At 31.6% G+C, this 12034-nt stretch overlaps 2 protein-coding genes across 2 annotated transcripts in view; both read left to right on the top strand.

Annotated features, from left to right (window-relative positions):
• The first annotated feature begins 4688 nt into the window (after positions 1-4688).
• On the top strand, positions 4689-6840 carry LOC111490164 (NAC domain-containing protein 73-like). The gene is made up of 3 exons (XM_023138677.1): positions 4689-5035; positions 5115-5307; positions 6114-6840. Exons 1-3 carry the CDS (start codon positions 4940-4942, stop codon positions 6671-6673), a joined length of 849 nt encoding a protein of 282 aa, XP_022994445.1. The 5' UTR covers positions 4689-4939; the 3' UTR covers positions 6674-6840.
• Positions 6841-8290: 1450 nt separating this feature from the next.
• Positions 8291-12034, top strand: part of LOC111490138 (GDSL esterase/lipase At5g45960-like) — a 4823-nt gene continuing 1079 nt past the window's right edge. Inside the window, exons 1-2 of the mRNA XM_023138645.1 lie at positions 8291-8775; positions 9532-9765. Of these exons, the coding sequence (XP_022994413.1) occupies positions 8380-8775; positions 9532-9765 (630 nt within the window). The 5' untranslated portion in view covers positions 8291-8379. The remainder of the gene's footprint in view (positions 8776-9531; positions 9766-12034) is intronic.

Raw genomic sequence — 12034 nt, 5'->3', positions numbered from 1 at the left:
AAAAACTAAATATTTAAATATTTTAAAAAATAGATTTAAAAGTACAAATAAATTATTATTTATATTTATTTTGGTGGGGCAGTTAGTTACAGTTGTGGGGAGAAGAAAAATGTACGAATTGGCAGAGAGTTGCCTTGCGCACAAGTTGTGGCATTATTTCTATATTATTATTATTATTTTTTTAATTTAAAAAACATAAAATTAATTTTTGTAAAAAAATTTCTAAAATAAATAAAATTTCAAAATATTTCTGAAATTTAAAAAAATTCATTAATACATTTCAACTTTATTTTAAAAATATTAAAAATAATACTATTGGATTTAATAGGTACTCTTGTGCGTTTAAAAATTAAAATTTATATATTTAAAATAAAATATTAATATTTTTCATCCAAAATTAGCTTTTTAAATTTCTATAAAATTTAAAATAACAAGTATTAATTTAGATAATATTTATTATTTAAAACATTTATGAATATTTAAGAGAGAAAATTAGAAATCTAAAAGTGGTAAGGATTTGAGGGTGCAATCCAACCGTACAGCACCGCCGCCCTGCACCGTCTGCCATTGCGCCGCTGTCCGCCGGCTGCTCTATATCCCCAATTAATGCCCCCGTTTTTTTTTAAAAAAAAAAATTTAATCCTTTTATTTTTATATACGAGATTTCATTTTATTTATTTTATTTATATTAATATTTTATATCTCCTATATACCTAAACTCATCACTAGAAAATATTGTATTCTCCCGTCTTATAATTTTAAAATGCGTTTACTAAAAAGAGATCTCACAAAAATATTGATTAGAGTTGTTAGTTTCTACTGACTCAACTGTCTAGGTTTACCCTATTGTATATGTTATCTGACTTTTTTAAATTTTAAATAGTAATTTTAAATTTTGTATATTTATTTATTTATTTTACAGTTTGGTATTTTTAAGAATAAAAAATGAAAAAAAAAAACAAAAATACCATTTTTCATTCATATGTCACTCTCCATAATTTAATTTACTGAGAAGGGAATTATATGTCTTTATTTTTTAAAATATGGGACCATACCCTTATTTAATATAATATTATACTTCCATCCCATTCATTTGTGGGAATTTAATTTTTTTTTTTTTTTATGTAGATTTCAAATTTTGAATTACCCTATTTCATTTTTTTAAAAATAAAAATAAAAATATAATCAAATAAATTACCACATATGAAAATAATAATAAATGAAATATTATATATGAAAAGATATTAATTTAGCAAGCTAAATATTTAGATATTTATCTATAATAAATTATAATTTAATATTAAATATCCACTTTTTACCTTTGGTTTTAATCGAAAATGAACTTTCAAAAAAATTCAATAAAATCTAAAAAGAATATTTTTAATTAGTTTGGTATTAAACTCGTTATTTTTTAACTTTCAATATCTCAAAAATACCCTAAGGTTAATAGTAATATTATTTGTTTCTCCCTTCATTTTCGGATTCTTATCTAATGACACGGGACGTAATCTGGAACGTGAAGAATAAAACAAATGATTTTTTTCCTGGCTCAATTTTGAAAAAAAAATCAATAAAATCTAAAAATAATATTCTTAATTAGTTTTGTATTAAACTAGATTAAAAAATATTTAAACTTATTTTTTAACTTTCAATATTTCAAAAATACCTCAAGTTTTTAAAAAATTCGTTAATATCTTTCAACTTTTAAAAATAATTTTTTATTACCCCGTTTCAAAAATATTAATAAATTTTCAAAAATAACGTTAAGAAAAAGAAATTATCTATGAATTATTTAAAGTAAAAACTTTTTAAACTTTTTTTAATGAAGGTAAATGATATTCATGCTATTTTTAAAATTTAAATCAATATATTTTTAAACTTTTTAAAATTTTATTAAAATTAAAAAAAAAATCAAAACAAAATATTAATGGTAAGGATATTTTTTTATAACGATATTATTGAAACTTTTGAAAATTTAGAAATATTATTTAGATAAGGATGCATTCGCTATGTTGAGGCAAACAAAGCCTCGGCCCTGATTAGGAATGCGAAGGTATTTTTAAACGTAATACTAAGTATTAGTCGGATACAAAAAATTATTTTAGTCGTTACATATTCAATTCATCGGTGGTTTTTCTACGCTATGAATACTTATAAGCTTATATATATATATATATATATATATATATATATATATATATATATATACATACTTACATATCATATCATAGGTGCTTTTGGCGTAATCTCGTCATAGTTTCATTCCATATTTCTCATTATAAGGACATTCTCTAGTATAGCTTAGTCGGCATCTCTCTAGTATGTCTTATAAGGTCAATATCATTAAAGAGAGAGTGACTCGTATCTCCCAACTTTCATTTACCTATGTGATCACTTGTCCTAAACTGTACAACATCACAACTAAGGAATAGTTGGAGATCCTTTAATCACAACCACAAAGCACTCATATGGCTCTATAAGTTCATTCATCTCAAGGCTGAACCTTATAAACCATATCGGTACGATACAAACCCCTACCAATCCGGACAAATTCCCTATTAGAGATTAACTAACGATCTGTTGACAGTCTCCAAATTGCACTATCATAGTAAGATGCGACTCTAAAGTCAATATTAGCTACTAAAATACTATGCTGACCCATGTCAATCGAGTCAAGTTAACAATTGGACAGAGTTTATACAAATGGGTCAATTTGCACAAGTTGACTAAAGTCACCCTTTGCGGTCACAATCAACCTCTAAAATAATGGATCTCCAAGACTCAAGGTCTTCCCCTTTTTTCATATATACATACATACATACATACATGCACTGGATGCTTTTCATTTGTGATGAGTACTGACGTGTACACTATGAGATTGAAATGACCATCATATTTGACATGATGGGGTCGCTATATCTCTGGATGTCCAATTACAATCTAGAGGAGCTAGCCCAACTAGTAGGTCTAGGGGGTGTACAAGCCTGCCTAGTGAACCCATGCTCATACATGTAGATTGTGTGTAGGAAGGACTACACATCCATCTGGATTAGTAGGCCACCTAAGACAATACGCTTTTAAATGATAGGTCTCGTTCATATAGCATGTCACTTAATATTTTTAAAAACAATATGTTTAAAATATATTTTTTTATATTATGTAATGTATTATTATTATAAGGTAAGCATTATGAAAATTTTATAACACATATTTTATATCGAATATATTAAAAAAGTAGCATACGGAAAATAAAAATAATGATTCATTGCTTATTTAATTTATGTATTATAAGAAATAATTGATGTTAATTAGTTAAAATTAAAACAATTCGTATCCATATTTGAACTAATTACGCTCAATTCTAGAATCATCGATAAGAAACTCAATTTCAAAGCTTAATTAAGCCTTGAATTAAAAGCTTCATAATGTTTTTAAATTATTAAGTCAACCATCTTTTATATCATCCAACCTTTATTCAACGGGATGACGAACTCAATTTAATTTATAATTAAAATTAATTTTGAACCAACTCGAGCATTTAATTTAAGTTTTTTTTTTTTAGATTAAAAAACGTGTTAGAACGAAAAATTTGAACTTATAAAATATATATATTTTTACTTATTGAACTATATTTAAATTTTCAATAGATTTCGAAATTATATTAAATAATTTTGTGGAATATAAATAAATAATAAAATTTATTAAAAAAAGAAAATAATTATTAGAAACTTTCCTTTTTAGATAGCATAATATTACAATATATTAATTTAGATGAAAATTAGAAAACAAATTAAAATACGGAAAAAAGAAAATAAATAAATAAATAAATATTAATAATATTTTGTAAATTTCGTGAAGCTTAATACCTAAGCTTCTGGTTGCTTTGGCTTGTCGAAGAAGATTACGGACGTTGACGGCCATGGTGAATTTTCACATACGGCCAAGTCCACCGTAGTATCGGGTTTAGCAATTTCATCTACTCCTTACATTCAGTTGACTTGCCAAATTCCACATTTGACTTTGATCCAGTCTTCCACATTTTCTAGATCTTGTAGTTTTATTTTTTTTAAGTTTTAAAATGTATATTTTTCCTAATAAATTCAATAATATTTGTTTGTTTATTTTTCATCAAATATTTTAAACGGTCCCATTAAGGTTTTGAAATAAAGATTTGGGTTATAAAAGTGTAACAACACAAATCCAGTAGATATTATCTTTGTTGGGCTTTCTCTTCCAAGCTTCCCTTATAAAAAGAATACTTTAAGGTCTAGCGTACTTGCTAGCACTACACCCATTGTCCACTCCTTTTCGGGCTTAGAATCTTCACTAGCACACTGCCCAGGGTCGAGCGGTGATACCATTGTAAACGGCTCAAGCCCACCTCAAAATTTTCAGAACCCATCTACTAAAAAGAGATTTTTCATAATATGATTATCGGGTATCTAGATAACGACGGTGAAAGTGGAAGAGGTGCATGTAAGATAGATCACATAGAGCAAAATCCCAAAGAGATAAGATATATGTATATATATGCCAAAATCTCACCAATCGTGTAGGTTAAGCTAAGGCAATAGTTTAGGCATCTTATTAATAATAATAATAATACCCTCTTCTTCCTTCTCTCTCTCTCTCTCTCCCTGCAACATTCTTATGATTACTCCATTTTTAAGACCTCCATGAAAAAAGAAGGATTCCTTGCTTGAGCTGAGAAGTAGAGTCAAAGGAAGAGTTTTTAAGTAGGAATATACAAATTTCAATCTTCCATACCTTTAATCTCACTCCAACTATGACGCTCGAGCTACCCGAACAACAAGAACAACAACAAGAACAAGAACAAATTCAAACTTGACGTCCAAGCAAGCTTTTTTATGTGATCTTTTCTCCAATCATAACCTCCTTTTTGTTCTTATGTCCGAGTGTTCCCAAGCTGGTCCCAATAATGACTTGGTGCAGTGGCTCCGATGATGATGAGTCCTCTACTGCCCCAGCCCTGCGCTGCCCCTCGTGTGGCCTTCATATTGAGTTACAAGACCAGGTTAGTGTTCTAATGATCATGCCTTCTATTGTGTTCTATTGGATTGGTTCATGAATGATTGGTGTTGGAAATCATGAAGGCTGGGATTCATGATCTGCCTGGACTACCAGCTGGGGTGAAGTTTGACCCCACGGATCAGGAAATTCTTGACCATTTGCAGGCTAAGGCGGCTCTGTCTGATGTTCATAAGCTTCATCCTCTTATCGATGAGTTCATTCCTACTCTTGAAGGCGAGAATGGGATTTGTTATACTCACCCTCAAAAGCTTCCCGGTAATTCTTTCATAAATGTTTCAAAAAAAATTTAAATTGAAAATTATGTCTGGGAATTTGATTGTGATGATGTGTTTTATGTTAGATAGAGATGTCTGTTTAATCAGTAAAATATATATCTTGTCCATTTTTAGTAAATATTGTCTTTTTTGAGGTTTCCCTTTCAAACTCTTCCTTCAAGTTTTTTAGAGAGGTTTCCACACACTTGTAAATAATGTTTGGTTTCCCTCTCCACTCCATGTGGAATCTCACAATTAACCCCTTCAGGCCTGGTGTCCACCCATTACGGAGCTCACCGTCCTCTCACTAGCACACTGCCTAGTGTATTGTAAGATCTCACAATGGTTGAAGAGGGGAATGAAACATTCTTTGGAAACTCAAAAGAAAAATTCCAAAGAGAACAATATCCGTTAATGGTAGACTTGACTGTGAAATGGGGGAGGAAACATAGAGTTATTTTTGATAGCTAAACGGTGTCGAGACTGAGAATTATGCTCCTTGTTCTGTCCCCACTCCTTATATATATTAAAATCGAGAGGTAAAACCAAATATGTTTGATGTTATTAGAGCTTATTGTTGAAGATTATTGAGTGTGAGTCTCACCTGGGTTAATTTAGTGGAAGATCATAAGTTTATAAAAGTGAGGAATATTATCTCTATGGGTATGAGGCCTCTTGCGGAAGCTTAAAGCAAAGTTATTAAAACTTTTCCGCAAAGTTATTAAAACTCTATTCAAAGTAAACACTTATATCATATTATTGTGGAGAATCGTAATTTTTAAAAGTTATTTCATGACATCGGGACAGGAGTGAGCCAAGACGGGCAAATCCGGCACTTCTTCCACCGACCGTCGAAGGCCTACACGACCGGAACAAGAAAGCGCCGCAAAGTCCACACCAACGAGGAAGGCAATGAAACCCGTTGGCACAAAACCGGCAAAACCCGACCCGTATTGGTCGGCGGCGTAGTAAAAGGCTTCAAGAAAATCCTCGTCCTCTACACAAACTACGGCCGCCAAAGAAAGCCAGAAAAAACCAACTGGGTCATGCACCAGTACCACCTCGGCACCAACGAGGAAGAGAAAGACGGCGAACTAGTCGTCTCTAAAGTTTTTTACCAAACTCAGCCCCGACAGTGCAACTCCACCGCCACCGCCGCCGCCGCCGCCGCCGCCGACGCCAACCACCACTCCGATTCCACTGCCCATGTGGATTATTACAACGCTTCCAATTTCATTAGCTTCGACCACAACTCCGACAACCCACCTCAGTTATTGCCCAATTTAGTGCTTTCCGGCGACGCGTCGTCCTTCCTCCGGTTCCCGCCGGCCGACACTACCAAAAGAAAGCTCAACATGAAACTCTGACATGTCCGTATAACAACTTTCACACAAAACAGATATTTTCTGAGCTCCAAGATTTGGTGGTTTGTTCTTTTCTTTCCCCCCCTTTTTTTTTTTTGGTAATAATTATAATTATTATTATTATTATATAACAATGGAATAAGTTATTAGATACATGTAGATTTGATGAACAAAAAGAAAAGAACAATAAATAAATAAGCAATAATATAAAAGGTGGTTTACATTAATTTTCCATGAAAAAAGGGAAAATAAAAAAAGGATTAAATTTTTTTATTATTCATATTCTAATTTTGCTCTATTTTTCTATTTTGTGAATCTTTTTTTTTCTCACTAGTGTTTTCATTTTTTTTATTTACTTGCAATTTTAAATATTTGAGAAGAAACAAATTAAATTATTTTTTTTTAAAAAAAAATTAAATCTGATGTTTTGATTAAGAGATTATACCTAAATAAGTTTTTTTTCTTTTGTTTCTTAAATCGGGACAATGTTTTTTTTATCGATTTAAAAATGATTTTAATAATTAAATAATAGTATTTAAAATTTTATATAATTAAAAGTATTAGGTTAAATTGTAATTTCATTTTACAATATTTAAGGGTTTAATTATACTTTATATATATATATTTAATTGGTCATGTGAACTTTAATTTATAATTATTATTGTTATTATTATTGAAACGAATAATTTATATGGGTTTTTTATAAAAATTAATCATTCAATTAAAGACCCATAAGTTACTTAAAATAATGTAAAAAGTGGACCGAAAACGTAGGAATAGCTTACTGGCAGACAGCCTATTACAATGGGTTCATATCAATTTAAATTAATAATTACCTGAAAAATACTGTTTCATCTGCAAAATTATTTAATTTAAATCAGCTTTTTATTATTATTATTATTTTTGGTATATATAACATAATTACGTTTAAATATTATAATCAAGTCTTCCTAACTAATTTAATTATTTAATATGTGTTGAAAATATATTTATATTAAAGGAATATAATCTCGTCCTCTATCTTATTTATTTAACGGATAAAAAATATTTTTTACTCTGTTCTCAAATACATACAAGAGAATTCTCGAAACTATCTTATGGATAAAATATGAGTAAGTGATAGAAACGTGTCAAAATTGATTAGACAGGTGACTTCAAATGATTTTCACGTAGGATAGTGACTCAAAATGTTGTTCAAGACTCACAAGATCTTATATTTATTTTTATTTTTTTTTCAATTATGTCATTTTTGTATATATTTTTTTTTTCTAAAGCTAAAAAAAAAAAAAAAACTAACAATTTTTCATCCAAATATTGGGGTAAAAATATTTTTTAATTTTTAAATTTAAAGATATTATTAAAATTAAAATTATATTTATTTATGGGTATATTTTTTTTTATTAATTTTGAAACATCTCAAATTAATCTACCTAAAAATTTAATATATATTATTATTTCCACTCTCACAAATCTCATATAAAGAAAACCCAAATCGAAGGGAAAGGTTATTTACATTTATACCCTCCATAACTCCAACCAACAGGATTCTCAACCACTTTCAATAAAAGCAGCCAACAAGGGCAATTTCGTCATACAAATATCCCATTAGCGATAAAAACTGCCACTCCAGTTCCTGATTCGGCCGCTCTTGATTCCCCCATTTCCGCCGTCCTCCTCCGCCAATTCAATTCCGCCGACCCTGAACTGACATGAATCAGTGCAACCCATACCCTTCTATTTCCCATTTTGCCCTCATCTTCCTCCTCCACCTCCCCCTCTCCTTCTCCAAATCCCCGCCGACCAACTCGTCGGTGTCGGCCCTTTTAGTGTTCGGCGACTCCACCGTCGACCCCGGCAACAATAACTTCGTCCCCACCATTTTCCGAAGCAACTTCCCTCCCTACGGCAGAGACTTTCCCTTCCATATCCCCACCGGAAGATTCTCCAATGGCCGCCTTAGCACAGATTTTATCGCTTCTTACTTCGGTGTCAAGGATTATGTTCCGCCGTATCTTGACCCGTCGCTTACCGTCGACGATTTAATCACCGGCGTCAGTTTCGCCTCCGCCGGCTCTGGCTTCGACCCGCTGACTCCCAAAGTTGGGGTACGTACTACCATACTTAATACCACCGTTATAAATCATTATCCTCCACAATGGTATGATATTGTCCACTCTACTTTTAGCTCCCTAAAATGGCTCAAGCTAGACCCTCAATAATAGTATAATATTGTCCACTTTAATATAAGCTAGTGCAACTTTGCTTTGAATTCTTCTAAAAGGCTCATTTACAATGGTATGATATGATCCACTCTGAGCATAAATTCGGGTGTTTTGGGCTTTTAAAGCTCATACCAATGGAGATGTATTGGATTCTCTCCCGACAATTTTTTCCCTGGAACAAAGTACACCATAAGGCTCCTATGGAGTCCTCGAATAGCCTCCCTTAAATCGAGGCTCGACTCTTTTCTTTAGAGTCTTCGAACAAAGTACATCCTTTGTTCGACAGTCATTTTTTACCACCTTAAGCCTATGAGCTCTCTACATTTCCTAATTAAAGGAATAATCATGAGTTTATAAATAAGTAATACGATCTTCATTCATTTGAGATCTTTTGGGGAAGCTCAAACCAAAGGCACTAGGGTTTATGCCGAATGTAGAGCATATCATACCATTAACACGTACTCCACCGATTTGTTGCGATGTCTTACATTGGTTGAGGAGGAGAACAAACCCCCCTTTCTAAAGGTGTGAAAACCTTCCCCTATTTAAGGGAAAGCCCGAAAGGGAAAGCACAAAAAGGACAATATCTACTTACGGTGGATATAGGCGGTTCGATAATAATGAATTGTTTTTGTTCAGAACGTGGTGGCAATCGACACTCAAGTGGAGTATTTCAGAGAATATAAAGAGAGATTGGAGGGAGTAATGGGGAAGCAAAGAACAAAAAGGCATATAAAAAATACAGTGTTTTTTATCAGTGCAGGAACCAATGATTTCGTTATCACTTACTTCAATTTACCGCTTCGAAGAAAGACATTCACTCTCTCAGCTTACCAACACTTTATCATTCAACAAATCTCCCAATTTTTCCAGGTTCTTCTTCTTCTCTTCTTCATTTATATCTCTCTTTTTCGCCCTTTTCATTGTTCTTGCTCGTGTTAAGGAATTAGCGAGGTATATAGATTAAGTTGGGTTGGAAAAATCGTCTGAATCGATAACCTGAGTATGTGGAATAGAGTTCACGATTAGATTCAACTCAACCCAATTCCAATTTGGTGACCCAAGTAGCCCTAGTCGTTAGATGAACACGACTCTCCACAATGATATGATATTGTCCACTTTGAGCACAAGCTCTCATGTTCAACCTAACCCAACTTCAATTTGGTGACCCAAGTAACCCAGGTTGTTAGATGAACACGACTCTTTACGATGGTATAATGTCTACTTTGAGCATAAACTCTTATGGATTTGCTTTTAGCTTCTAAAAAAACCTTATACCAATTGAGACAGTATTACTTGATTATAAATCCATGATCATTCCCTAAATTAGTCTAGGAAATGGAATAAAGTTCACAATCTAACCCAGCCCAACCCCATCTTGGTGATCGTTTATTCACAACTCAATCCAACCCAATGCTCAACTGACTTTACAGAATAGGTTCGTAAATAAATAGGTTTAGGATGAGTTGACAATCCAATCCAACCCAACTCAACCCAACCCAAAAAAAAAAAAAAAAAAAAAAAAAAAAAAAAAAAAAAAAAAAAAAAAAAAAAAAAAAGTTTAATCACTAGTATCCGATATAGATGTTAAATATTTTAATTTTTTTTTAATAATTTTAAAAGTAAGTATGACATGATTGGATTATAACTCTATTTCTGTGTTGATTGGATTGACCAAACCAAAAAAGTCAACTTACAGACCAACCCGAAATTTTTAACCTCTACTAATTATTAAATCGAATAAATTAAAATAAAATTTAATAGAAAAACTTTATAAAATAATAATAACAACAATAATTTTCAAAAAAGTAAAAGGGTCCTTTTTGTTGTCCACTTTTACACGAAATATTGATAATTTTAAACCAATAAATAGTATATAATAATGAAAAAGGGACAAAAAGAAATAAAAAGGTTGGTTAAATTAATGTATATGAGAATAGATCTCAACCACCCAAATGTTATATACTAAAAATTTAGGGACTAAATTGTCATTTTCATATAAGTTCAAAGGTCGAGAGAGCGCTTCTTGTTCAGATTTTTTCATTAAATTATGATAGTACTATATGAGTTGTCTTTTTACATTGATTTGAAATTAATCACGTAAATTAGGTCGTCACAAAAATTTATTACAGGTTTACCCGTTTCAGTATTTTCTTGAAATTTAGGGAATATTAAACTGTCTATTTTGTTCTTGGAAATTGAATATGATTGGCTCGACTTTTCCAGATGCCAACCACCGACCTTGATCCTTTTCGAGACAAATGGTGATTTGATTACTAGAATCTTCTTTCGACTTCGTCCTCCGTCCCGTTTAGTTAATTGAAAGAACCTCTCTCTACTTCCTTAATTTTTTTTTATAGATGGGAAATCTCCATGTTAGGAATCACGAGCCTCCACAATGATATGATATTGTCCACTTTGAGCATAAGCTCTCGTGGCTTTGCTTTTTGCTCGTATCAATGAAGATATATTCCTTACTTATTAACACATGATCAACCCCTTAATTAGCCGATATGTAGGACTCCTCTTCCAACAATTCTCAGTTGAGTCCCGGTGAATTTAGTACTCCAAATTAAGTAAACGTTTTTCGTGAGTAGCTGAATTGTTATAAAGGAGGTAGTTTGAGTAAGTCATCATGAATAAAATCTCCGTCTTTGACCTCGTTTAGCTAACGAGGAAATATCTCTTACTACTTCCTCTCCTATTCTCCATTTAAACGAGAATTTGCCACTCTAGTTAAAATGGATCCTTACGTACTCGATTTTATAGGTTAAATAGATATTTCGAGCAAGAGAGCCGCTCGAGTAGGTATGCATAAATGTTAGGGTGGATGAAAATTTGAATATGATTGGCCAACCAATACCAAGCCACTTTCAATTCGACCTGCTGGCTCGAACCACAATAACTACCCCTTCCCTCTTTCTCATTTATTACCATTTAGTATTGACATTAAATTGTAGGGCCCACTCTTTTACATATTTAATATAAGGGTACTTCTGTAAATAACCATGCATCTATATTTTTCTTTTACCTTTCTCCAACTCTTTTACACATTCCATATTTAACCATTATAGTTAAATTTTGGCTGAATTAATAAAATCTATTCATAAATTTTGTACCAAAAAAAAAAAAAAAAAAAAAA

Source organism: Cucurbita maxima, unplaced genomic scaffold (genome assembly GCF_002738345.1).
Source record: "Cucurbita maxima cultivar Rimu unplaced genomic scaffold, Cmax_1.0 Cma_Scf00015, whole genome shotgun sequence".
NCBI lineage: Eukaryota > Viridiplantae > Streptophyta > Magnoliopsida > Cucurbitales > Cucurbitaceae > Cucurbita > Cucurbita maxima.
Note: the sequence above shows the minus strand (reverse complement) of the source record. Positions and strands in the feature narration are given on the sequence as shown.